The sequence below is a fragment of the Bombus huntii genome, chromosome 1, assembly GCF_024542735.1.
Source record: "Bombus huntii isolate Logan2020A chromosome 1, iyBomHunt1.1, whole genome shotgun sequence".
Lineage (NCBI taxonomy): Eukaryota > Metazoa > Arthropoda > Insecta > Hymenoptera > Apidae > Bombus > Bombus huntii.
Window position 1 is genome coordinate 2,584,746 of NC_066238.1, and position 27,580 is coordinate 2,612,325.

Sequence of the window (27,580 nt, forward strand, 5' to 3'; positions counted from 1 at the left end):
TGAATATTACAAAGTCATTCTTCCTCTGTGTATTTCGTTAAAGAAAGTATATAACAGCAGTCACGAGTTTCTCATTATTTTTTCTATTTACACAGCTGTACTATCCAACAATAAGAGAAAAATGGTAATTGAATAGAACAGAAAAGATCAAGACGAGTTTCTTAGAATAATCAGCGATATACTTTGCTGCTTTTGCACAAAATGTAGTAAACACGAACGAAGCAATAGCTGTAGCGTAAAGTATTATTATTTCAAATATTAAAACCAGAATTATCAGGATGTAATTTTTCATAGAAATCCTGTAATTTTAGAATGCTATTTTGACAGATTTGAATGGCTTTTTGAGAGTTGAATTATATATGTTCTTTCATGCAAGTATCTTTCGTCTTAATTTCTCTGTTATAAATACTTTAGTCGATATATTACAAATTGATGCTTTAAAACATATCCAGTGCCTTTTTTTGATGTAGTTGAACGATACACTGAATCTTCTACTAACTTTCCTAACAGAGTTCTAATTTCATTTTTTGTTTAAGTCTACCACTAACTTTCCTATTATTTTTAACTAATATCTAATTAACAATAATTCCAATATAAAGTTATTGCTACAGACATCAATGATAATCTCCTTTGTCTTCACGGATTTTTGACTAAATCTAAGTAAAGGCTTTCCCAAAGTAACAGAGTTTTAATTCCATTTTTCGTTTAAGTCTACCACTAACTTTCCTATTATTTTTAATTAATATCTAATTAACAATAATTCCAATATAAAGTTATTGCTACAGACATCAATGATAATCTCCTTTGTCTTCATGGATTTTTGACTAAATCTAAATAAAGGCTCTCTTAAGGCAACAGAGTTTTAATTTCATTTCATTTCGTTTAAGTCTTAAGACTTTAGCAGGTAATTAATATCTGTACATAATGGCATAATTCGTTCGAATAACTTTGATATTTCCATTCTTTGTATCTTTACGTGAAGATCGAGTAGACGACTTGGATTCTGTTTCGTTTATTTCTGGCCTTCAGGATATGTAACTCGTTAAGTGTTACATCTAACGTCAGGATGCCAGAAACTGGCAGTCAAAATCAGAAATATGTTCAAAATATTCGAGAAACGTTATTACCTTGCTTCTCGTTTCCACTTGTTCTTGAAATTGACTCGTTGATGGATACGAGTATTTTGCTACGAAGAATAGATTATAGTTTCTTAGATACAGATTAAGAATATTAATTAAAATAATAGACATATTTGTCTTTGTACACATTAGCGAGTGTATAACTTTTAATACAAACATAGAAAATATCTGTATCATTCTACAAAATTATATGATCTTTATCGTTAAAAATATTGGAGCCAAGTCATCGAAACTAAGTAGTACAAGTTGTATTTGCACCGTTGCGCTTAACAAAATTACATAGATAGCTTTTATTGCGACCACTCAACTACATACTTCTCCTAACAAGTGGATTTTTTTATCTCTATGCAGAAAGCTATGTTACAGGTCGCTTCAATTTCTATCGTAGAATCAAATTGATCGTATATAGCTAAGAACAATCTGCATTGCAAATGTAGTAAAGATCTGGAAATTATAGCTCATAAATTGATCGATAGGAAATAAAGAAATCTGTTTCTTGATGTTACATATGAACAGTGCGATTAATCGTATACATTTATCTAGCTGTATTCGTTAACGAATATATTTGTATCAATCAACTCGAAGGAAATATGTACTGTGGAACGAAAATATTTTGTTTCTCAGAATTGCTTTAACGTTAGTTCATACAGTGAATCATATGTATAACAGTTACGTATTCTGATATAAAGCAACTGAAACGCGTGGGTCATGTAACCGATTAAATCAGTCGATCAAAAATGTGACCAGAAATACCTCGAGAAATACTAAAAATATTTGACAAAGGAAAGGACAATTTTTAATTGCACGCAATCGCAATAATGTTCCAAAAGAATCACAATTTTTCCAGAAAGATGGCTGTCAAATTGCAGTGTATGCTACGATACTTAAATTTAATTGATATACTGAATTAAAATACTACGCGGGGAATGGTATTATTTTAGAAAATGTCACTAAAAGGTAATTTGAGAATACGCAGATTAATGCAAGCTATGATTCATTTATGCAGTATTCGGTTGATATAAAAAAAGAAAGAAATTCAAAGGATAAGAAAATCCGCTAAACGGATGAATCATCGAGAAAAATTTAGTATTAGAAAAAATGGAGCTGTACCATTTGCAACGCGCTTCAAGCAAACTGTATACGGTAAGTAGAATGAAAACTTCTGAAAAATTCCAAATAATCAAACGAATGAGAACTTGATGTAAGAAATAGCAAATTTCTATCGATTGAATCGCCACGAGGTAAACCACCCTTCATTTCAAAGGAGAGCCAGGCAAAGTAAAACAAAGAACGAACAAATAAAAATAAGAATAAAAAGAAAAAAAAAATAAAAAGCCTAAAGTTCGAAATTCTCGACGATCGACAACACAGGCGATCGCTGGATCTCTCGAAAGATGGGTCACCAGTGAATCACCGCGTTTCGCCAAGGTAGCGCATAGCGACGCGTCTATTTCGGTTCTTGAGGGCCTCTTGGGGGCGAAGTGACTCGAGGGGTGGCCAATCTATGATTCAACGTCCGCCTCACCACCAAAAACTCGTGTACTCTCCACACATTCTGTCTCCCGTACGTGTGGAATCAACGGAGGATACCCACCTGGTCTCGCGTGTATGCACGTCGAATGCTATTTTCGCGGACGACCGCGAGTAATCGCCCGAAGGACCCTGAATGTGGGTTAGCCAATTAGACAAGCCTTTGAAACGCTCCCTTGTCTTTGCCACGAGCCGATGAATCGAAATTCAGCGGTCTACGTTTGTTATACAACGCTTAACCGTCTGCGATCTAGCGGACGATTTTCATACCTTTTATGTACAAAATATTTTCCGGTACAAATTTACGAACGAAATTTACAATTAAAGACAGAAATAAATGGACAGGTAATGGAAGTGGATATCGAGTTTACTGGAACTGGTACTAGCGCTATACGTACAATTAAGTTTCATTTATCGTACAGGGTAGCTCAGCAATCGTGGTACAATTGGTAATACGATGATACTACGTGGAGGAACAGATGAAAACTGTAGAATAAAGTTAGTGCGCAGAATTTTGGTTTTCGAGAAAATTGAATTTCGACATTTGTCAAATATAACACTTGAACTTGGCTCGTACGAAACAATTTTATTCCATAGTTCCGGTTTCTTTTCTTCCACGTATGATCACGTCTGTATCACGATTCTTGGGACAACCTGTATATCCTTACGGTACACGAATTATTTAACAAATAATCGAAATTTAACAGAAACATCGATTTCAACAAACATCGAAAGTTTACAATTTTGAGCAAACGAGCCATATTTAATGGAATTTCATCGATACCTATTTCCACTATTCTTGTCCATCTATTTTTGCACCCGACTGAATGTCTCGTATAGGTTTGTCACAAAGGGACCTTTCACGCAATGCAAAATACGCGACGCGAGAATGGCGTGGCTCGTCGAAATTAAGGGAATAAGCAGACGCGATTTCGGTGTCGCAGCTGACGGGTTAACGATGGTGGACGTTGTTTGATTGCGAACGTGGGTGTGAGAGTTTGTTTGAAATTTTCGCTTCTTAGAATTATTAGCGGTTCGTTATTATGATTTTAAGAGGCAGGGAAAAGGAAGGATTACGCGAATACGTATAACTCGGTGAGTGGCTTCGAAGGTATTTTTGGATCGCTGAATTCGACTCGCTCTTTTTGCGGCGACCACGAGGTAGATTTTAGCGGCTGGTAATTGGTAGAGCAGAAACTGTGACGATGAGATTGAGCGTAACTGGAGAATTTTGAGAAACAAAGAGGAATATTGGTATACGTAGAATTTTGGATTCTTATTTTATAGCCGTGAGACTACTAATAGAAAATATCTTAGAATTTCACGCTGGAGTTAGGTAGAGATGCTATTTTTAAGAATCATCTTCTTTAGAAGAGGCTTTGAAGTTACCTTCTTAAGAACTGTCCTACTTTTTAAAATCGACGAAAGACGCATTTTAAAGATCAAAAGTCGGAACCGTAAGAAAGATGTCATTCATTTTTGCAGATCAGGCTATGGAAAGTAAAAATGTCTGTTCTTTTGCTGATCACTAGAAACAGACTGGGAACCTCTTGGTAAAAACCTAATTTTGCAGAAACTGTTTCTAAATGGCTGTATATTCTAAACAAGTGTCCTATTCTTCTATTAATCACTAACATAATATTAGAAATCTTCTAGCAACAGCTCAACTTCTAAAGATACGATACTGCAGCCACAGAAAGTACATGCAACTCTTGCCAATCAGATATTGTCGATGTTTCGAAAAATAAAAATCAGAAAATATTAAATAAAGACGACACGGGAGAAAGAAGGTAAATCAGATTCTTCGGATCCTATCGAGACGCGATTTTAAATTTCAACACAGTGCCGATTAATCTTATAGCGACAATATTACATTTTTATTTGCTTTTTAGATTAAACGCATGTATCTATATATTTGTCATCCTGTTGAACATTTTCAGGAACATCGATAATCGCAAGATTCACTATGCCGTTGGTTTTGTATAACACTTTGTCAATGTATCGTCTATTTTTAGAAAGCTAACATCGTAAAACCCGACGAATTTCCTCTCTTTTGTATTGTATTAAAGCATCGTTTTTTAACTACCTTTACACAGTCGTCAAATAAAAATGAACGACACTTACCTTTGTCTGGTGGCCTCGGTTTCGACGACGTGTAACGGGAATATTCGCGATCGAAGCAGAAATCATCGTGAAACGAATCGTCCGCCTCGAAATCGGAATACTCGAGTCGTCGCGCTATCACATTTCGTTCTGTTATCTGGTCGCATTCTTCCGCCGTAAATCGTCTCTCGCGATAGCTGCCACCTGGGTAACTAAATGAAACAACGTCTCGATTAGTCTCTCCGTGGTATTCGCTATATCGATCGATTCGATCGATCGGAGTCTACCTGCGATCCGCGATCAAGTTGCACGCGACAGAGGAATCGTGTCGCGTCGAATGTTGACGATTCATAGGTGTCGTTTTCACGTAGTTTTCTTGCGGTAGAAACAGGTCCCTCAGAGCTACGTACCTGGGCGAACTCTCGATCGCTCTTTCGCCGATGTTTTGGTCCCGATATGTCCCATAGAATGGCGAAGGTACTCCTGAAATTACGTTACAACATTTATTATATCGGCTTGCTTATAGAATTTAATTAACATTAGAACCACCACACCAATCAAATTGACTGGTTTTACAATTTTATTTTAAAATTCCTGCTTAATGTTATATTTTTTCCCGCAATGATGTAATGATTTTCGCAACGATAACTAAAAGAATAATATAGTGAATTTTATTTTGTTTTTTATGTACTCAAACTGAAAATAATTTTGTATCACGGCTACTTATACCAATAGCAGTAAAAATGATTGGTACTTGTCAAAGTGTAAAAGTGTACTGTTTATAGGTTTATAGGTTCTGTTTATAGAACCTCAATTAATCAGTTTCCTCGTTTTGTATTAGGTTGTCCGAAAAGTGTCGTTCCCTTACAGACACGTCTTTTACAATGATGCATCTTTATACAAACATGAAACCTAATCTGTAGAACGTTATGATTTTTATTTTGATAAAACAAAATGGATCATACGTAATTCGATAAAATAATATAAAACGAAAAATGTTGTGCATCCACTATTTTCTTATAAAACGAAAGAAACTTTTCGGACGACCTAATACAACTTGCCGCACATTTTTAAAATTTTTACCGTGTATCATTAAATATAATGAAAATCAGTTATCAGGAAAATTCTGGACTGTTTACAATTTTATAAATGTGTCAACCCTCGTTTAAGGATTATGGTCCCAGATGGATTAACAGTACCAAAAATGTACTACATAACGTGGAATTGCTTCTGTAAGAAAGTAATAAATCAATAAATATACAAATATACTATTATTACGTATTTTTTAAAGACCAGTCATTTTCACTGTTTTGGTAGCAATAGTCTCGTGTTAATTATCTGTAGTTCTAGTGTTAACACGAAGATGCATTATTATTATAATTATTTATATTTTTAGTGCTTATTAGTACACTGCGAATTTTTATCATAATTATTCATCACAAGTCGAAGGATATAAAAATAGACAGAATGCATATAATACGCAGAAATATATAAAATATCTAAAGTAGTATTGTTTATAAGATTTAGTGGATGAAACACAATCTATACGTAGGTTCTAGTTTCTTTAGGTTTATCCACAAAGAATAACATTTGCACAAACATCAACAGTCCATTTATGAAGGGATTACGCGATCTAACAAGTATTTCATTGTAAATAAATATACAGGGTGGTTGGTAACTGGTGGTACAAGCGGAAAGGGGGTGATCCTACGCGAAAAAAGAGGTCGAAAATATAGAATAAAAATTTTTCGTTCGAGGCTTTGTTTTCGAGAAAACCGACTTTGAATTTTCGCTCGGTACGCGTGCACTTTATCACTTCTCGTTATAACGTATCTCACTGTAGATCGTTGTCTCGATGGAAAAATTAAAAAAAAAATTTTTTTTTAATTTTTATTCTACATTTTCGACTTCTTTTCTCGCATAGGATCACCCCCTTTCAGCTTGTACCGCCAGTTACCAACCACCCTGTATATTATTATCCGAAGAGCTTTTCACGAAACGGAAATATACTGAAATAATTTTATTATATCGTTATTAAAAGGTAAATGTTACATAAAATTCACTCTGAACGGAACAGTACAATTATTTAGGAATTTCCTAAAGAGAAAACGAGTATTAAAGTTAAAAAAAGGACAAGTTAAATAACGTTAAACGCGTGATTGTACATTATTGAAGTTGCATGATCCATAGTAAACAACAACCACAAGCCAGAAGAAAAGCAATAAATATCTGCCAAATACAATGAAAATCCAGGTCACCTGTCGGTGGCAATACAAAAGGACAACTATAAAAAGAATCTACGACTGGAATGTGTCAAATGGCCCATTAAATTTACCAGCGACTGCGATCAATAACCATATAACAGAATGAGCGAGATAAATGCTTCTCCAAAGCTGTTTAAATGTCAATGTCCTAGTTGATAGGAAGTGTGCCAACGAGCGTTACATCAACGGAATGTAACGTATTTTTTTTTTCTAGTAAAAGAAAAAGAAAAATAAAGCAAATGAACAATCTCCAAAAAGAATTGCAACTTATCGACTTTTATCGGTTTTATCGTGTTTATCTCTGGATTCTCTTGATTTGTTTCTAATTACGGATCGAACGAAGGAATGAAAAGAATGCGACGATGCTTCCGCTCGATCAACAAGCTTCTCCTTAAAATTTGGTCGAACCAGCACTATTTTTGGCCACTGTTGCATGCCAAACCTCCGGAGACCTGCAATCTCGTCTTATTACGTCTTGTTGGATTCCGTGCGAAATGATTAAACGAAAGATTGCTACTGTTTGGTAATTCGAACAATGACTTCCGGTTTCGTTGCATCATTCATTTGTCGATTGAAACGATGCTTTGGAACAAGGTATTAGGTCGTCTGAGAAGTTTCTTTCGTTTTATAAGGAAATAATAGATGCACAATATTTTTCGGTTTATATTATTTTATCGAATTACGTATGATCCATTTTGTTCTATCAAGATAAAGATTACAACGTTCGACAGATTAGGTTTCACGTTTGTATAAAGATACGTCGTTGTAAAAAGCGTGTCTGTAAAAGAAAGAGACTTTCCGGACAACCTGATAAATTGTACGAACCTGATTTTGCTAAATATTGTTAGAAAGACGATGTAATAATAACTTTGCGATTATGCGTTGTCTAAAGCCTCGGCACATGATCGATACATGGAAATCCGAAGATCCAAGTTAATTATATGGAATGTTCCATACAAGTGGACAGAACTACTTACATCGTTTTTTTGCAACGATAAGAGATGAGCAAAGTTGATAGCAAAATTACGATATTTGTATAATGTAATATGATATAATACTGGAGTCAGATACTAAATAAAAAATGTCATTATTTTGGAAAACCTCGTTAAAAAGATTCGAACAAATATGCATGTAGATAGCGAGAATAATAATTCTTATGAAAAATCAATTAATAGCCCATTTTGCGAGTATTTGATTTTAAGTCAAACGATCGGTGCCTCCCATCAAAGTCAAATATCGTTTCTCGTGAAGAATCTTGGTAAATCGTACTAGAAGTGGCAAAGATTGCGCAATGATTCGTCGACCAGGCGATTTAATATCACGAACGAACGAACAGCTATGACGCGTTTTTTGTAAAAAAAGAAAAGAGAAATAGTACCGAGATCTTTAACAATCGTAACCGCTTGTTTTTCTCTCGTTTATTCTTGGATCGTCGACTCATATTTTCCATCGCATTCCGGGATTACCTTACCGTCTATTTTCATACCGCATCATCCAACAGCCTGTTCATCCTGCATACGAACGTTCGCGTATTCGTTTCTTCCAAAAATATTAATTTTCCCCTCGGAAATATATTTATCGTTTCGTCTCATTTTAATTCACGCGATTTATTGACTTACAGTTTGCTATTATTTTTCTTTTCTCTTAATTTCTCCTTTTTTTTTTTTTTTTAATAACGTTTCGATAGAACGATGTTTTTAAATACGTCGACTAATACCTCGAACATATCTGATTTCGATCGGTTCTTTATTTCTTTAGTTTACGAACTCGATAGCGAATATTATTACGCAATGTTTCGCGATAGACTCGTAAATTTCATCATTTTCTAACGTAACAATATCCTGCTTTATATACGCATTACGTATGTATGCGTTACGAAATTCGAAGCAGAGCAGTAGAATAGTGTTTCCAAATTTGCGGACAATGTTACATATAAATATACGTGGACATGTCTAACGCTGCTGACTTTAAAATTAGACACATTCTCCGAAGAACGGTTCCAGATTAGAAATTCCGTTCAAAAATGAAATTCACCTGTTGCCGCTGGTTCGAAGAAAATTCTGTTTCGAGGAACGAAAATCATTTGTTTTATCTTTCCAAGTGTATGTCCATTTTCGTAAATAATAATTAAATAAATAATTGAAGAAAATATAGTCCATTTCAAGATGATTTAAATATTCTGATTATCAATTGCAAAGGACCTAGCTACCTTTAAGATACAAAAAAAATTCCCAAAATAGTTCTCTTTCCCAAAAATTCCCAAAACTATCTCGACTATAAATTACAAACCAATTATCATCATCCTTCCTCTTTTTCTTTTTTTTTTTTTTTTTTTGATACTCAAAATACAGTTCACACATTTAAAATTGTTAATTACAAACCAACGTTTTTGTTTAATACTCAATAAAAGTGGACAACAAATTTTCCCAAGCAACTTGAGTATTCTGACTATGAATTACAAAACCAGTCATCATTCTTTCATTTTTTCTTAGATATTCGACAAAAATACACACAATGATCTCCCAAACAACCTAATTATTCTGGCTGTTAATTATAAACTAATCATCGTGTTCTGCTTTGAAATATCCATTTACCTAAAAATCGTCTCGTTTTCGTTGCTTCGTCGAGGCCGCATAAAATATTCGCGCCAGGGTTTCATTTCACTGGGCCAAATATATACGATGCCGTGATGCGAGTGATTAAAGAAAAGCTCAATTAACAAGCGTACACGGCGTGCAAACATCCGCGCTGGTGTTAGTAACCCCCGAATGCTAACATTCGCTAACAGCGTCGCTGCGCTCTACATATTTCTTTTACTCTCCGAAAATAAGTGGGTGCCTGAAATACGTATGACTAATCGTGCAACAAGAACAAGGCGGAACAATGCTTTTCGATACGTTATTGCGGCATTGAACGTCCCGTTTATTCGCGACGCTTTATTTTTTCGAACATTCCCCGCCCCTTTCCCTTTTCACAAGAATTTTCTACGTATACCAAGTAAAATAACACGGAAACGGGAATTTACGTGCCGCTAACGTAATCGCAAGCTGATTATTTTTCTTATTGCTACTTTTTCGAAATGACGCTCGAATTTATTTGATCCGAAAGTATCAGGTTGTCCGAGAAGTTTCTTTCGTTTTATAAGGAAATAATAGACGCACAATGTTTATTGAATTATGCACGAACGTAATAATAATAAGAAATAGAACGAAATGGATCATACCTAATTCAATGAAATAATATAAAACAGAAATTGTCGTTCGTCTATTATCGCCTTATGAAACGAAAGAAACTTTTCCAACAACTTAATATTTCCCACTATTCGTAGATACAAAGTATCTTTGTGCGAGTTTTGCGAAATTTTATTGCCACTTCAGATTTTATTTAATTATATAGATATATAGATTTTATTTTCCATTATCGTTTCATGATTGGATATTTCGGTACTTATGGATTGGTAAGACAGAAGATTTAAGAGGACTGCTGAGTGATATATGTACATCGTGGTTGGGCAATACGTTGGAATGAATTTTCTTTGATTGATTTCAATATCGTGACTGATTGATTTGTTGCTATTTACGATACGTTTTGTGTAACCAGACAAAATTTATGATCGTGCAGTTTTTGTCAGCGTCGATCACTGGCTGAAGGTTTCAGGAATATTTCTCTAATAAAAATAGCGGAATGATGTCAACTATCTTATCGTATATAATTAACGTTTTTCTCGAACAACGATTCAGGAAGTTACTATTTTATTTGTGTACTTAATTATTCTCTATCGAAAGTAGGTTAATTCGATTTACGTAAATCGATTAGAAGAATACAAGGTGACATTTTTATACGATTGACAGTATGTAATGACTGCGAAGTGTATAGAAAATCATGAAAGACTAAAAATAAATACAGCTGTGCAAATCTGTATAATCTGTTGCTATATTTTATAACAACGTCTCAATTCTACGGTATAAATACAACATGGTATAACATAGTAAGACGATTCTTCTTTCCATACAAATATTTCTGCTATAATTTATAACCACGCATGTTTCCAAAATTTCAAAACATTTACTTCGTCCAATGTCTTGAACAATAATTTTAAATCTTCCAATATCAATAGTTTCTCTAATTTTTTCAATTCTATTTCCGATTACATAAATTGGATGAAATTAAATCTTCAATAATAATTTTTAATTTCTAAATAACAGCGATCGTGTCAATTTTCTGTTGAATCAAATTTTACAACGCATCAAATACAATTCCGATTTTACATTCTGAGCAATAATTTTTATTTCCCAAATATCCATCATTTTTCTAATATCTTTTTATTCGTCACGATATTACAACAAATTGTCCAAAATATTAAATATAAGCTACGGTTGCATAAATTGAATTGAGATGAAATTAAATCTTGAATAATAATTTTTAATCTCTAAATAATAGCAATCGTGTCAATTTTGTGTTTAATCAAATTTTACAACGCGTCAAATACAATTCTGATTTTACATTCTGAGCAATAATTTTTATCTCCCAAATATCCATCATTTTTCTAATATCTTTTTATTAGAACAAATTGTTCAAAATATTAAATATAATCGTAAATTATATGGAATTAAATTCTAGATCAAATGAATTCGAAACGAACCAACGTGTGTTAATTGCTTCACCGCTTAAAACTATGTCATGCTGATACCCAATTACATTAGCAGAAACACCTACCATTTCGCGTCATAACCATCATCGATGCTCTGTCCCAGCACCGTATCAAAATCGCACCCTTGCCAATAAAGAACAATCAGCCATAGAAACAGAGAAACACAGAAGAGGAAGAGAGGAACAAGGGAATGAGAAAATAATTCGTGACACCATAATACCCAAGTTTTTTCTTTTTTGTATTGCAGAGGAAGCACACGTTTATTTACACAGTATACCAATAAATTGTTTGCTGCGATGAATGACAGTGTATGATAACAATATATCTATGCGAATCTATTTTACGGTTTCCTGTATTTCGAAACACTCTGAGCAACAAAGCGTTTTAAATAATGCTATATCTCGGACTATAGTTCAAAGAAAATTACGTCTCGATGATCGGAACCTTTTCTATATTATCGGTTCTCGTTCGTTTAATAAATAATTCTGTCGCTTGAGTGTAGTAGCTTGATAAACTGACTAGTATCTGTTTCGTAGAGAATCACGGTGTTTCACACTTGAAATTGAATTGATGTAAAATCTTAAAACGATATTTCAACAATTGTTAAGTAAATATTCCATTTGCAATTATTTAGGAAACTAACTTTTCATCGCTCTTTCAACATCTATAATTTCGTCTGCTTTTTAAATAATATCGTGTTCGTACAAAGTTTAGTTTGCTCGATTTCAATTTGTTTTTTTTTTTTTTTAATTAAGTAGCAATTTCTTTTAAATTACCGCGATTCTAATCTATGACAGGGCAGGCGAAAAAGTTTCAAAAAAAAAAAAAGAAAAAAGGTAAGAAAAAGAAGAAAAAACGGAAGAATCTTTATAAATACGTATGCTACATGCTTAATAAAAAGAATAAGATAGGACAAAAGTTGTCGAGAATGAAAGAGGGAGGATAAAGGAAATGCTTAGGGTAGTAGAGAAGAAAGAAGGAGATAGAATAGAATAGACAGAGAGAAACGACTTACTATTAAAGCGTGTTCAAATCGTTCCACGGCAACAACGACAGAAAATGCATTCGAGGAAGCTCACTACGCGCTGATAAAAGAACAAAAGATAAAAAGGAAGAGTGAAAAGCGTATCCACCAGCGTTCGCGAATTTTTCTTCAACTTCTCACTATTCGTATTTTGACTAGTTCTCCTCGCCCCTGTCGTAAAATCGTTCGTTTTGTTTTTACGTACGTACAAAATGCAAAAGAAAAAAGAAAAATGACTCGCACCCTTCGAAGGGCAGAATATTCTTGCTCTAAATACTAATTTATAATTCTCTTCATGCCCGTTTATTAATAGCTTTTCATTTATAAATAATTTTATTTATCTTATCACGGGCATTATATTTTTCGTATCATGGCGATTTTGAATAATTTCATCGTGATTGAAATTTGTTTGATTTTATCGATAGAAAAATATTCGTTGATTCGTTTGTTCCATGTTCTTTAGAGATGGTAAAGGATCGATTAAGCGAAACGACCGCGAATCATGAAGTTTGGCTGAAGCTAGAGGCTCAATGTTCCACCACCTTTGTATTAGATTACGTTGCGCTTTTTTTTTTAATTTATTTTTGCTTAATCCCTTCTCGACCATAATTAAATAGGCGCGTATACTGATCGTCTGTTACCTGGCACCTGCAAGGTGGCGGAAGTTACTGTCGAACCTAAGCTATTCGTTGCAGTGCACGCGTAAGTGCCAGCGTCCTCTGAAAAGAAAAGAAGAGATTTCTTTTATTAGAAGAATTGATATGCAATTTTCTAAAATATATGTAAATCATCCTATTATTAATATCTCGTAACATAATCAACGTTTCACAATATTTTCCCATTCGAATTTTATTTATTGTATTAATCAATTATCAACGAAATTAAAAGTCCAATATAAGGGAAGAATTTGTTTAATTACAAAGGCAAAACTAAACGTCCAATAAGAAAAAATTCTAGAAAACTTCGCTTTTTACTACTGTTACAGTTTCACAGGGCTATTACACACGATTTTACTGTAACGCAACATAAAAACGTAATTTTAATTATGATATTAATTGCATACCAGGAAAAGCTCGCACTATGGTCAAACGGCAAACGCCATTACGATAATGAATCTCGTAACACGATGAATTCTCGACGATCCTGCCATCCTTAGACCAGAGGATGTTCGGTTGTGGTTCAGCCTGAACGATGCACTCGAATCTCGCTGTTTGTCCGCTCACCACCGCGATATCTCTCAATGGCTAAAATTTTCATCACATAAATCGATCGGCTCTCGAACAATAAGAAAACGGTTTGTTTAAACGTTTGTTCGTATAGAGTGTCTTGTTTAAGTTACCGTGATGAATAGAGGTGCCTTTTTCGGTAGTATTTCTAGATAAGGCTGAATCACTTCTTTGCTCGAGGCCACCCCATTAGTAGTTGGCCATGGTGATCCTAGAATAATCAGCCAGATTTAATTAGAGTAATTTAAACACATTTAATCTATAGCTTGGTATGGTAGAAAAAGTATATTGATGATATTTTTCAATTTAAGCGATGGTAGAAGCCAAAAATTGTGTATCAAATGGAAGCGGATTGAAAGAAAGAAGAGGCAGAAATTTTTCGTACGTATATTTGCAATGGGAATGCAAGAAGCTGCGGAAGAAATCAAATTGGAGAAGGTACGCGTATACAGCAGAAAATGATAGGAAAGCATATCAAACAAACATAAAATTTGTTTAAAGCGAGAGAACACAATGAACAAGAAGATTGAATAAACTTCGAATTTTTCAGAAACGAGGAAACAGCATGGAGCAAACATGAAAACAATATTGGATTGAAGCAATTCGAAAAAACGTTACGCTCCATTAACATACCAAATGAGGGTGAATGCATAAATGTTCGACTCTCTCTTTTTTCCAGCAAATGCAAATCGAAGAATAACGACACAGATGGATAATGAAATAATGTAAATGTTGAGCTATATGTGAGCCACAGATTTTACGGAAATTTATTGTATTAATAACATTTAACAATGTTTCTTTGCGCTTAAAATATACTGAAACCTACTTCGTTCCCAACATTCGTTATTTAGTTACGAATAATTTCATTGTAATTTACGAGAAATTTCTTTATCCATATAAAACTGACTTTCTTACAACTGTGTCGCTATTCTGCCAAAAGTCAACAACGTAAATCGTATTTGCGCCAAATAAATTCCATCGGGCACGAAGCTCTCGAATTGGTGTTCTTCTGAAACTTACGCCAAGCGTCATAAACTACACTCTGTGCCAAACCACGTCAAGTGCAAAATACGGCAAACCCGAAAATACAAATACGTGCGGAGGCAATGTAAAAAATTGCAGGTACACAAACGACCAAGAAACAAAAGTATCCAAAGCTGAGGGACTGCGGATGCTAAACAAATGCGATGATAATAGCTCGTTATCGATACAATCGTCGCAGAAGCAGGCGAATACCTGCTGAGTCGACATTGCTGGGTGGTCCTGTAGCGCTACTGTATCTGGGGGAGAGACTTGGTAAGCTTGGGCTCAGGGAAATCGGACTGGGCGTCGTGTGATCCCATCTGGATGGCGATGGCGAACAAGGTATAACGAGACTAGGTGGCGCCATCGTGCTTCCTCCCTCTTGATGCCTCTTTCTCGCGTTTCTGATGTCCTCCGCCTCCGAGAACTCGCTCTCCGACGTTGGCTCCCATTTCACCGTCTTCGACGTGCCAAATTTGCCAGCTGGTTTGCTCTGTCGCGTCGAAGACGCCGTAGAACTGCTTCTCTTCGCGAAACCGTTCTCTTTCCTCGTAGTGAACTCGTGAACGATGGGTACCTCGATGTCGCTGGCTCGTCGTTGGCCTTGGATCGTTCTGTTAGTACTGCTGACTGTTCTTTTGCCTTCCCCAGGAAGCACGATTCCGAACTCGTAGCCAAAGTCGTACTTGAAGTATATCAGCCCGGTGTCTGGGTCGATTTGCTTCGTTCCTGTGTTTTTTTGCGATTTTTGTTGGTTGAAGATATTTCTTTGCGATGGTTTTGTTTGGATATTTTTATAAGTGGCGGTATTATCGATGTTCGATCAAGTTAAATAGAAGCTGCTTTGCAATAATTTTTCTGCCTCTCGAAGGTCTTTTCTTTGAGACAGACGAGTATTCGCTGGGATTTCTTTACTACGATACTATGATAGTTGATTTTTCTAACTGTTTCGGAGGTTATAAAATTATATCTCTGAATAGAAACGATGTTTTTGAACTTTCTGTGCAATCAAGTAACTGTCTCGTGACAGCAGAATATTTCTCGACTTTGCATTCGTAATGGAATGGGGTTATGAACTATACTATATAACTATACTATACAAATGTACAGTTATATATATACTATATAACTGTATTAGGTCGAAACTTGTAATAGTTTTTAAGCAAATGGTTATGTGATTTTTAAATATGAGATACAGTACTTAATTGTTTATATATTTCAATAGTAGAAGATCCTATCTTCAATGCAATGCAATATAAACTGTATATTATGTCATAGAATTAAACTGCAATAAAATCTGAAGTTCTAATAATTTCTAAGCAAACGCTTGTTTGGCTTCAAAGTATACAATATAGCAATTAACCATACACGCATGTCAATGATAAAATATAATTATGTCATAGAATTAAACTGCAATAAAATCTGAAGTTCTAATAATTTTTAAGCAAACGCTTGTTTAGCTTCAAAGTATAAAATATAACGATTAACATGTATTTCAATGACAAAAGATACTATTTTCAATGAAATTAGCCATAAAATGTGCATCTACTATTTATACTACATCGTATAATTGAATTACTATAGAGTCTAAATTACCATGTTCCGAGTGTCGTGATTCCTCTCTGTAAGTTCTGGGCTCGTCGCCATCGCTGGCTCGGCTATCGATCGGATGCTTGAGGATCGGCTTGCCCTGCTTCAGATCCGACTGGATGTCGCTGACGAATTTCTCGGTTTTCGATTTGAAGCTGCTGGTCATGTCGCTCATGTGACGCGACGCGACGTCTGCGGATGTTTCAGATTTTTTTGTGTTACGGGACAACACAGCTCGCCAGCGAAATATTTCTTTACTTTGCTTTACTTTCAGCAAGCGCGCAGAGGAAGATAGACAGTTAGAGTGTAGAGAAGATGATAACCGCGAATTATTTATCAGAATGAAAAGATGGCGAAGATAAGAATTTGAATAGTCGCGATTCTCGAATAAATAGAGAAAGGTGATTAATCTTCAATTGGTATCGTCGGATTATAGGTAAACACGATAATTTTGCTTGGATTAATTTATCCTACTTAATCCTCATTTGTATTCTAGCTTTCGTACGATCTCTAGCTTTCCTATTTAATTTCGCAGTAAATCTTACAAAATAGACTCTTTTTGCAAAATAAATAATTTCGTATATCTAAACTATTTCAATATTTCGAGCTATGAATGAACGAAACATAGAAAATATTTCTCCAATAAACTTAACAGGTTGATAGCTTTTATCGCGTAAGATATAAAGCACAAAACAATACACCAAAAGTATACGAGCAGCTTCTCTTTTCGATCTAAACTATCGTCGATACCAATAATCCAAAAATCCAAATTGAGGGTTAATAGAATTTGCTTCGCTGCATCCCTACTTAATAAATGATGTTTGCTAAATTGTCATTCCCTTTCTGAATGTTACAACACCTTAATGTCGCGTCAACTGCAAGGTTATTAGCGACAAGAATCCCCAAACTTGATAAATACCACAATACAGATATATATACATATAAATATACATATACTACAATACATATACTAGACACGTGCTCTGATTAAATCATAGTAACTCGTCAGATACATCCATAACGATTAACATTATTCTATGAATTTTCATCAAGCATAAATCCTCTTAGAAAATGTTTTATCTACTTCCTTAGTCCTCCCAACGATATAGGCCACATATAACATTTCCATGAATCTTCACCTATTCCCAAAACGAACCCCTGCCAAACGTTAAACACCCAAAGCAACCCCCTGCCGGCAAGCATACGCAAGAACAGAGACATCAACGTGATTCTTACGATTGGCTGCCTTCTTCATGTCGCTCCTCGAGATAAAACCAAACTCAGGTGGTGATCCAGGCTTCAGCACATCCTCCTGCCTGGAGCTAACTTCCTTCTGAATTTTCATCTGTGAGTCGATCCTCCTCGTTCCACTATCGTCCCTTAGCTGGGTCATCGACGTTTGTCTCTTGATCACGGGTGGCCCAGTGTCAAACTCCAACGGCGAAACCACGTGTTCGTGTCTAACCGGAGCACTCGATGACCTTGGCGCCTTCATCATAGGCGGTTGAACCTTCCTATACCGTGGTTCCTCCGTGTCACTGTCCGCTGGAGCCCATTTAGGTTTGATCCTCGTATCGATATCGCTCTCGTAATCTGATTCTCTAAATTGACCTTGAACAAACTTCTTTGGAATCGGTACTTTAAACGTCGACTTGTATCGTTGATCGGACGTCGTGTCGAAGCTTCTGAAGTCAGCCGATGGTTTCTGGTCGCCAAATTTGATCACTCGACTAGTCTGCTCCACCGTAACGATTCTTCTGCTGTTTTCAGTGGATTCGTCCATTCTGACTGTTTTCTTGGTTTCCGTGCCGATCGCGTTGTGGAAAGGCATACCAGATCGAGCTTCGTAGTAAGTTGGTTGAGGCGGTGCATAGGCGATTTCTGGCGGAGAACCAGGAAGGAGAACCGTCTTCTGCTTGGTCGGAGTGGTTGTTGCGATTCTCTCCTCCTTTCTCTCGAGCTCCTTCTTCGAGATCTCCTCGATCAGCGGCGTTCGAGGCTCCCTGGGTTTGCCTATCGGTAGAAAATAGTTCCCGGGTGACCTCGATCGAGAGACGTCGACGTGGTGAAGAAAGCGGACAGAAGGGTCGCGCGTCGTGACGACGTCGGTTTCACGCGTCGTTGAATCGTTCTCGTTCGTTTAAACGAGTTCTCGATGGATCATCGAGCTTCCTCTATTCGATGGCTTTATCCGATGTTGATTGATTCTTTTGTTTTCTTTTTTTTTTTTTTTGGTTTGTTTTTGAATGAACGATTGTGTGAAATCGCGAAAGCGAAGACACGTGCAGTGAAACGAAGTTTCAGTGTTTTGAAACGAGGGTGAAACCAGCGTGAAGAAACAACGAAGAATAGAACAAAGGCGATGGAGACGAAGTAGAAGAAGATGAAGTTGGTTAGCCACGAAGATAGATGGAGAAAGATTCGGAGAAAAAGCGGGTAAACACAAGTACGTACTTCGAGTGGCCGAGAAGAAAAGAGAGAAGCAAGCGAAGCAGGAAGAGAGGAGAACTTATCTTGCGAGGTAAACAACGAGAAGGGAAGAAAGCTTGCCAGGAGGACTACTTGTTGTAAGCTGGAAAAAAGTCGTAAAAGAGTGAGAGACCCATCGACACCGGCCAGTCGATTTTGTTCTACTGGCGCTGTTGGAAAGCAATTCTTATTTTCACAATGACATTTCCCTTAACCAATATTTCTACAATGTGACAATACAATGTATATCAAGCTGCATCTACGTGATATAATAAAACAGTATCATAATAAAATAAATCCTTCTGCAAGTTTTTGGTACGTTTAGATCCTGTTACCAAACTGTATCTTTCGCTATCATTTCAAGAAACAATTATCGTAGTACACCTTTTATTAGTTCCCTTTGTTTCAAGTTTTCCAAAGACCATCGTCATCGATGCTTTATAATTTTTTATGTCTCTCATTTGTTAAATGTACAGACGAATTAGACGAACATAACGAAAGGGAAATTACGGATTAGATTTATCTTTGACAAACTGAAAATATGACCTTAAGAACTCGGAAAAAATGAATTGAAAAAACGGGACGACGATCCTTTGAATGATATTATGAGATACAAGAAACGACTTTGATCTTTGCACTAATGGAATCTCATATTAAAGTCATATTAAATATATATGTCGGAGATGTAGGGACAACGGACCTTTCTCTTGGAATTTTGGGAAGATTCCCAATACTTTGGTCTAAACTATTCATTATAGCTGTACTTAAATAATAGAACTTAGAAGTAAAAGTTGTGATACGATTTGATTACGTTTGCCCGAGATTTGTGACAGTGAGCTTGGGCTCGAGGTGACACGACTGGTCGCCGAACGTAGCCACGGTCACGGGATGAACGTTTTTACTTAACAGTAGAAGTACCAATATCGAGGGACACACGCTGTATTAACAAACAAGCTCCGGGGCAGGAGCTGTGACGACTCTACGCGGGTCTGTCTAGTAACGACGCCTGGAACTTTGTTGATAACCCCGATCAATACGCAATTGACAAGTGTGGTTGTTTCAGTCTTCTTTTCTTATGATCACCTTGGAGAGTTTACACACAACGTCTGGTCGATCAGTCAGAAAGATACCGTGCGTCACAACTAAGGTCATTTTGAGATTCAAAAGATATTCAATTGTACAAAGAGTTATCCCGTTGACGGTGGATTCGTTTGAGCCCAAGAACATTGTCTTTACTGTAAGGGGGTATTCTGATCTAGAAGCATGAATTTCGGGCGATTTTTGAAGCTCTGTACAAGCGAAACAAAAAATATTTTTGCTATCCTTCTTTTTAGCATTTGTTTATTGATATTTCGAGATTACGTAAAAAATTCACTGAAAAAAACTCAATATTTAAAAAGCTATGAGCCGGCAAAGTGGGTGCTGCCAAAAAAATGGGGTGTCGTGGCGTGCATGATATCAACTCTTCTGGTCATCCGAAACAAAAAATGCGAACGGATTCTTAATTAGTATGGATGCCGCTATCGTCTGAATCTTGGAAAAGTCAATATAACATTTTTTCACAAAGTGACGGCCGTTTGAAAAAAAATTTCTTATTCCGCACGTTTTTTTTTTTTTTTGACAATTCCGAACGTTTAAAAAATAGTAATATTAAAGATTTTGAGCTGAGCATGGTCCGGACGATAGAGGAGTATATAAGGAATATTCAGATCAAATTTAAAATAAATCGGTTCATTAGAACTTGAGATATCGTGCACGCCAACTTGAAAAAAGTACTTTCGAGAAAAACGCGTTTAAAGTTTTGAGACGTAGGTACTCGGGTAGCGTCTACCGTTTATTGCACATTGGTCCCGGTCGGACCGGAGCAGATGCTGCGTCACAAAAATGGCTGTAACTCATAAAATAATTGAAATTTTGAAAAATCCTTTTAAGGGCATATTCTTGAATGTCTAAACTTTGGAAATATGAAAAAAAGATTTCGATTTTTTCAAATTTCTAGACTAGAATACTCCCTTAAGAGTGACTAATAAACACGTTAAATTGTTAAACCTTGTTAAATCAACACTTGTACACATAATTGTAAATATAAACCTCATTGAACAACTACGATGGCTTGTCTTAATGAAGATACGCAACTCGCCCCTAAAACTACCGCCAACCCGACAAACCCGACATATATATATTGAATAGGTCATTATTAATTAAAATTTAAGATAATCGAGTTATGTCATCAAACTACCCTCTATGATGTAGACGCAGCTTTATATTGTATTCATCAGAAGAAACTATTAACGATAATACTATGTACAATTTCTAATAGGCTCGTGTAACGAGCTTTGAATAATACCATAATAGGAAGTTGTCGTTTACATTAGAATTTATAGATACCTGGACCAGCGAGACTTGGTTTTACGGGTCTGAAAGTCTGGTCGTCGCTTTCGTAACCCCGCGGTTTCCATAGGGGTGGTATTCTGCCATCGTAGTCGCTCTCGTAGTCGCTTTCGCGAAATTCGCTCTTCACGAATTTCGAAGGACTCGGAGAGGGTGGCAGGATCTTCTTTGCTGTTTCCAGCTTCTTCTGCGACTGATCCGTGGTGTAAATTGTTTCCTGGAAAAAATTACAGTCGTTTTCGTACGATTATATCAAACACGCAAAAAAAAAAAAAAAAAAAAAGAAAGAAAGACAATACTTAGCTAATGCTGACAAGAACGACAAAAACATACAATTAGTCCTCAATAAGTAACATATTGCATCTTATCCATTATTCCTTAATTTTCATCTTTGTGTGCTATCTTATTTGATGTATGCTCCAATATATGACACGTGGTACGTACTTGTATCACAATTGAATGATTTTAGGCGTACTAACTCTGTTATATGGAACACCAAATATTTGGCACCATTTTGTACAACAAAAATTAATTCGAAGGCATTCGAAACTTGGAAGATTCACTCTGATGTTATATAAAATATAGAAAACGTGTTTAAAGTTACTTTAGGATTGAAAAACTTATTAGCAGCTTTTCACGTCGCAATTTCACTCAGAGTTTTATATTTCATATATTTTTAATCTGATTTTATAATCTGATTTAACAAATCTTTTAACATTTCGCTCTAATATATTTTTTGGTTTAATAATAATCAAATGTAACAATCTACCAAGATATTTACCAATTGAGGACTACAAAGCAACAAACTGTATGTTCAACTCTCAGACGATAAGTATAAACCTATAACAAACTGGTTAAAAACGCATCGCAATTAACACACAATTGTTATCTCAACACAAAAGCTAAGAGAAGACATTTGTTAAAAAGACATGATCGATTCATTCGATTAAACAAAGAAAAATTTCTTCGATCCAAGCAATTCCACGCTGTTCATCCTGCTCTCTATACACATCAAGCTACTGAAAGCACACTTCTCGAACCTTCGTAGAACTGAATCTCGACGGGGACGCGGAGGACGCGTAGCTCTTTTCAACGAACGAGCTACGTTGTTGAACGCTGGCTGGCTGAGTTGTCGGCTGCTTCGAAGGAGCAGGTGACACGAACGATTCCTTTTTCTGTTGCTGCTGTCGGCTATCGTAACTTTTGCTCTCGAAATATTCCGATCGACTTTCCTGATACGAAGTGCGCGACTCCGTGTGAGAGGTCATGGACGACGAAGATTCGTGCTTTCCGAAGCTTTTCTGCATCGATTGAATCGAACTTCTCTGCTGGAACGGCTCGTCGGTATCTGCCATGTATCCACTTTCCTGTTGGAACGTCTTCACTTTGAATTTCGGAGATTCCGGCTTCTTACCAGGTGGACTTTTCGGCGTTGGACTCTTCACGGCTGGTTGAACATAGATAGGAGGAGAGCCAGGCTTCAATTCGATCTGCGGTGGAGGCTGAACCACTTGATATTTCTGTTGTTGCTGTTTCATCTCTTTCTCTTGTTTTTTAAAGGTCGTAGTCTTCTTACAAACTTTCTCTTGCTGTTCTTTGGTGATCACGGGTCTAGGTGGACCCACAGTTGCAGGGGGAACCTCGAATTTAGATGGAGGAAGTGGCTCAGGCTCGGTCGACCTTGGCCTAATCGGCTGCTTAGGCACTGGTGGCTGAACTCTTCGATAACGTGGCTCTTCGCTGTCGCTCTCGTATGGCCTCCACTTTGCTTTCATCAAACTATCCATGTCCGATTCGTAGTCACTTTCTTGAGTAAAGCTGCTTTTGATAAATTTTGTTGGAGTCGGCGGAGGTGGCACTTTTGGCGTCTTTATCGTAGATGGAGGAGAAGGTTTAAATGGAAACGGTTCTAGGATCTCTACAGGTGTTTGCGTCTTGGCCGGGATAGGAGGAGGAGTCATTCTAACGTCTTTAGGGGGCAACGCAGGTGGCTCCTCCTTTTTTGGAGCTGGAGGGAAGGTTCTGATTCCTCCAGGTGGAATTTTAGCTGGCTGATGCTCCAACGACACCTCCAAGGACTTCTCTATCTTCTCGATCTTTTTCTCTTTGACCGTTGGTGCCGGAATATATCCGATTTCCGGAGGAGGACCCGGTTCCAGAATAATCTGATCCGTAGCTGGAGGAGTTGGTGTCAACTGATACGGTTGGGCCACTGGTATTTTCGGCGGTCCGACACTTCTGACGAGACTTGGAGCCTTCAGATCGTCAGATCCTGTCCATTTCTTTGAATATGTCTCTTCCATCTTCTCCGATTTCTCTGACTTCTTCGTATCGAATTCACTACTGTATTTTTCGTACGATGACTTCTCTTCCATTTTATTCACCACATGATCCACTTTGATGGTTTCAGCGTTATAAATGATTGGTTGAATTTTAGGTGGAGACGGAGCTCTTTTCGACATCTTCTCCATCGATTCCTGTTTCGAGCTCCACGAACGCCTCTCTGTAGTGCTGGACGACTCCATACTAGTCTTTCTAATTCCACCGTCAATCTCTTCCACTTCCCTCTTAACCTCTCTTTGCGTACTCTTGAAATCCTCGCTAGGAGTCTGCCACTCCTGTTTAAACTTCGCCTCTTCCTGAGGGGGCCAAGACTTTCTCGTAGAATCAGCATACTTCTTCGCCCAAGATTTCTCCATAGCCAATCCATCGGCCGAAGGTTTAGGCGAAGTGGACCTAAGAATCTCCTGGTGACTCGATGCAGCTGACTGACACCTGTATTCTGACAAATCCGTAGACACGTGTGACCTAGTTTCCACATCAGACGACGATGACCAAGGCCTAGTTGGAGACGTTGCTCTGAACGAAGACACGTAATCCTTTTTCTCGTGAATTTCCTTTCTGACGCACGGTTCCTCGATTACCTCTTTCTTCTCGAGCTCAAACGGCGGAGGTGGCATAGAAAAGGTTGGCGCCACTTTCGGAGCTTCGCTAATCTTTGGAGAAGGTGTAGGGAAAATCTTCACACCGCCGATAGGCGCATCTACAGGAGACAGGGTTTTGTCGAAGGATTCTTGCAGCTGTTTAGCCTTGATGGACACATCAGGGCGTTTTTTTTTTAATTCTTCGGGCTTCGGCATGTAACCAATCTCTGGAGGAGGCTCTGGTACCAATTTAAAACCCTCCATCAATATTTCAGAGCTTTCTGACTTGCTCTCCATTTTAGTTTCCATTTTGCTTTCCATCTTTGACATAGTTACAGATCCTTGAAGAGAAGATCCCGAGGACATTGTTTCTTCCACGACTGACTTCTTGGTCTCTACCGGTGGTTTATAGGGTTCGTATGGGAAGTCGAACAGCTTGTTGTCCACTCCACGAGAAGCTGTACTACCCTGTTCTAATTTAGTGAATATCTCGTGGACCGCTTTCTTCGTAGTTTGCAGTTCCGCAGGCTTTGGTTCTGGTTTCTTCACTTCTTGGAAAGTAGTAGATCTTTCGTAATTTTTTGTTAATTTTCCAACCTTGACTTCGTGACCATCAGCGTCGTCGACTAATTTTATCATCTCTTTCGGACCTTTCGGAGTTGCCTCTGTTTCCTTCGTCATGGACTCGAAGAAACTCAACGCGTCTTTCTTGGCTATCGTCGAAGTTTCGATGTTCTCGTTTTCGATTTTCGTTTTCTCCTCGACCACTGTAGTTTTTGGCTCGAAGCCCTTCTTGTCTACTTCTTCGCGAATTACTTCTTTTATTACCGTTTTCTCTTCCTTCTTCGGTTCTACCGAGACGCTTGGTGTCTTGTGCTCTAGCTTCATGTGGAACTTTTGTTCGGATTTCGATTGACTTTGATGAGATTCGACAGTGGATGAAAACATTTCTGAACGACTCATACTGGATCCTGGTTCCTCGATCTTTTCTACCGTTCTGGTCGTCTCGGCCATTGACGCCGATGATACTATGGGAGTTGTCTTTAATGGTGGAATTGGTTGAATTTTCGTCGTTGTCACTTGTTCGCTTGTCGATTGTTTGCTAGAGGGAACCTCGCTCTTCTTTTCGTCGGACTAAATACGAATATACGACTTTATGCTTTGTTTTCTTTGAAGAATTTTTTAATTTATTATTGTAAGTCTTGTGGATGTTGTTATACTGGATTTTGTTAGTTTGCATCTTTAATATATCGAAGTCGATCCTAAATATATTGGACGATGTACAAAATTGGTTTGGGCGTTTAACCGATAAAGTATGAAAGCCTAATTTGCAAATGTTTTAGTGGAAAATTTCAATGTTAGGATAACTTTGATCCAAACATTTTTTATTAGAAGATTTTAATGAATTATTTTATGATATAAGTTTGATCTTATGTTAAAAGAAATCGAAATTAAAATATCGAAATTAATGTTGTTATTGTTAAAGTTGATCTATGTGATTAATGATCGTAGAAAGAAATAATTACCTGTATAACTTTCTTGTCTTGCACGTTCTCATAGATGACAGTTTTATGGACCTCTACCATGGTGTCTGGTGTTGGCTCGAACACAGCAAAATCGGCTATACTTTGAGCTTCTCCACCGGCATTTGTTGCTCGAACCATGTATTTTCCAGCGTGCTCTTTTTCAGCTGAAATACATTTTATTATACTTACAATGAATGTCATGAAGAGCAACTTGAAAATAATACTTTTATAAATTGTTTATTAATTAAGTGAATGTTCAACACCCTGTACCTTTATCGATGAGTAGCATGTAACAATTTCCTTGCTGCTTGATCCTCAATTGCGGTGGACGTTCTTTGATAGAAACATCGTCCTTGAACCAAGTAACTGTAGGTTCTGGTGTTCCCGTGATTTCTACTTCCATATTCACACGGTCTCCGCGTTTCACAACCTGAGCTTGCAATCTTCTGCCAAACACCGGTGGGAATATTGTTTCTGAAATTCATTGGAGCCGTGTGAAATTTTATTAAAAATAGGCTCTAAGAATGAAATTAAATTGAAAGAAATAGAAATTAGGAATTAGAGATTAACCGCAAAATTTGTATCAGGCCACTCAATCGTAGGAAACTTGCTGTTATTCCAAATTCTCTGTTTTAATTTTCGAAATTAATAAAAAGAAAGATGTTGATACATAGAATTCTTTTTAATTAATAAATAAGATTTCTCTCAATTCTCAAAGATTAACCGCGAAATTTGTATCAAACCATTCAATCGTAGGAAACTTGCTGTTATTCCAAATTCTCTGTTTTAATTTTCGAAATTAATAAAAAGAAAGGCGTTGATACATAGAATTTTTTTTAATCGATAAATAAGATTTCTCTCAATTATCACGTACTTTTCACAACAAGATCGGCAGTGCTACTAGCAGAACCGACTTCGTTGCTCGCCGTGCAAGTGTATCGTCCCGCGTCCTTAACATTTACGTTCTTCAGTTCCAAACGAACGTGATTATGCGCGTACGTGATCGTCATTCCGTCCTTCGTTTTCAATTCCTGTCCATTCTTCGACCAGCTGATAAATGGCTGGGGGAACCCTGTACAAGATTTACGAAGCAATTACAAAAGGTAAACGAACGATGAAATAAAATTAATTTATCGCTAGACGGTGCTGTGAAATACAATTTTGGCAGGAGAACAATCAGATTTTCTACATAATATAAAATATATTAAGAAGCGTAATAATCTCAAGTTTCGACGAGAAGAAAATATTCTGCGTGCCAAAGTAAAGTGTCAGACGTTTTGTTGCACTTCATTCCTATGATATATCATTTTATGATCGCAAATTTTAATCAGTTTCGTTAAAGACACACTAATAACTACACGTTACGATGAAAGAGAAGCATTCTGCTTGGCAAAATCAATCGATAAATATTTTATTGTACTTCAAACACAGAATAATAATATTCTGTAAATTAATATCTTGAGAGATAATATTTATCTTACCATCGATGATTCCTTCGAGGATAATATCAGTACCCTGATCCACGATCATCCCCGTGATTGGCGAAACGAATCTCGGAGCTGTACATTTTCTGCTTGGCTTCGACATTTGTGCAGATTTGACGTCTCGTTTGATTCCTTCCTCGTCTTGGGAAACCACTACGGTTTTCTCTTGACGAATCTCGCCTGGTTGGTCTTGAATAATCTTTTCGTGTTCTTCTACTTTGTAGCACTGTGAAAAA

At 36.8% G+C, this 27,580-nt stretch overlaps 2 protein-coding genes and 1 long non-coding RNA gene across 21 annotated transcripts in view; 1 reads left to right on the forward strand and 2 right to left on the reverse strand.

Moving 5' to 3' along the window:
- Positions 1-5,267, reverse strand: part of LOC126871333 (titin) — a 147,873-nt gene extending 142,606 nt beyond the window's left edge. For 10 of the 11 annotated variants that reach the window (XR_007691624.1, XM_050630082.1, XM_050630067.1 and 7 more), the window contains exons 1-2: positions 5,060-5,139; positions 4,794-4,984 (exon numbers count right to left, since the gene is read on the reverse strand). Coding sequence is in view for 10 of the 11 variants with exons in the window: in XM_050630082.1 (XP_050486039.1) it covers positions 4,794-4,984; positions 5,060-5,124 (256 nt within the window). In the remaining variant the exon portion in view is untranslated. Of the gene's footprint in view, positions 1-4,793; positions 4,985-5,059 lie in introns of all 11 variants that reach the window. The other variant, XM_050630050.1, reaches the window with a different exon arrangement.
- Positions 1-14,774, forward strand: part of LOC126872584 (uncharacterized) — a 32,277-nt gene extending 17,503 nt beyond the window's left edge. Inside the window, exon 2 of the long non-coding RNA XR_007692067.1 lies at positions 14,249-14,774. This is a non-coding gene — a long non-coding RNA (uncharacterized LOC126872584). The remainder of the gene's footprint in view (positions 1-14,248) is intronic.
- LOC126871420 (titin) overlaps positions 11,905-27,580 on the reverse strand; it is an 81,542-nt gene continuing 65,866 nt past the window's right edge. For 3 of the 9 annotated variants that reach the window (XM_050630214.1, XM_050630234.1, XM_050630245.1), the window contains 12 exons: positions 27,342-27,570; positions 26,735-26,932; positions 26,131-26,334; positions 25,861-26,024; positions 22,451-25,468; positions 21,408-21,627; positions 17,787-18,563; positions 16,557-16,742; positions 15,174-15,689; positions 14,051-14,148; positions 13,775-13,955; positions 11,905-13,430 (listed from right to left, as the gene is read on the reverse strand). In XM_050630214.1, the coding sequence (XP_050486171.1) occupies positions 13,321-13,430; positions 13,775-13,955; positions 14,051-14,148; positions 15,174-15,689; positions 16,557-16,742; positions 17,787-18,563; positions 21,408-21,627; positions 22,451-25,468; positions 25,861-26,024; positions 26,131-26,334; positions 26,735-26,932; positions 27,342-27,570 (5,901 nt within the window). In that variant the 3' untranslated portion in view covers positions 11,905-13,320. Of the gene's footprint in view, positions 13,431-13,774; positions 13,956-14,050; positions 14,149-15,173; positions 15,690-16,556; positions 16,743-17,786; positions 18,564-18,755; positions 19,123-21,407; positions 21,628-22,450; positions 25,469-25,860; positions 26,025-26,130; positions 26,335-26,734; positions 26,933-27,341; positions 27,571-27,580 lie in introns of those variants that run through there. The other 6 variants (XM_050630281.1, XM_050630223.1, XM_050630255.1 and 3 more) reach the window with 6 other exon arrangements.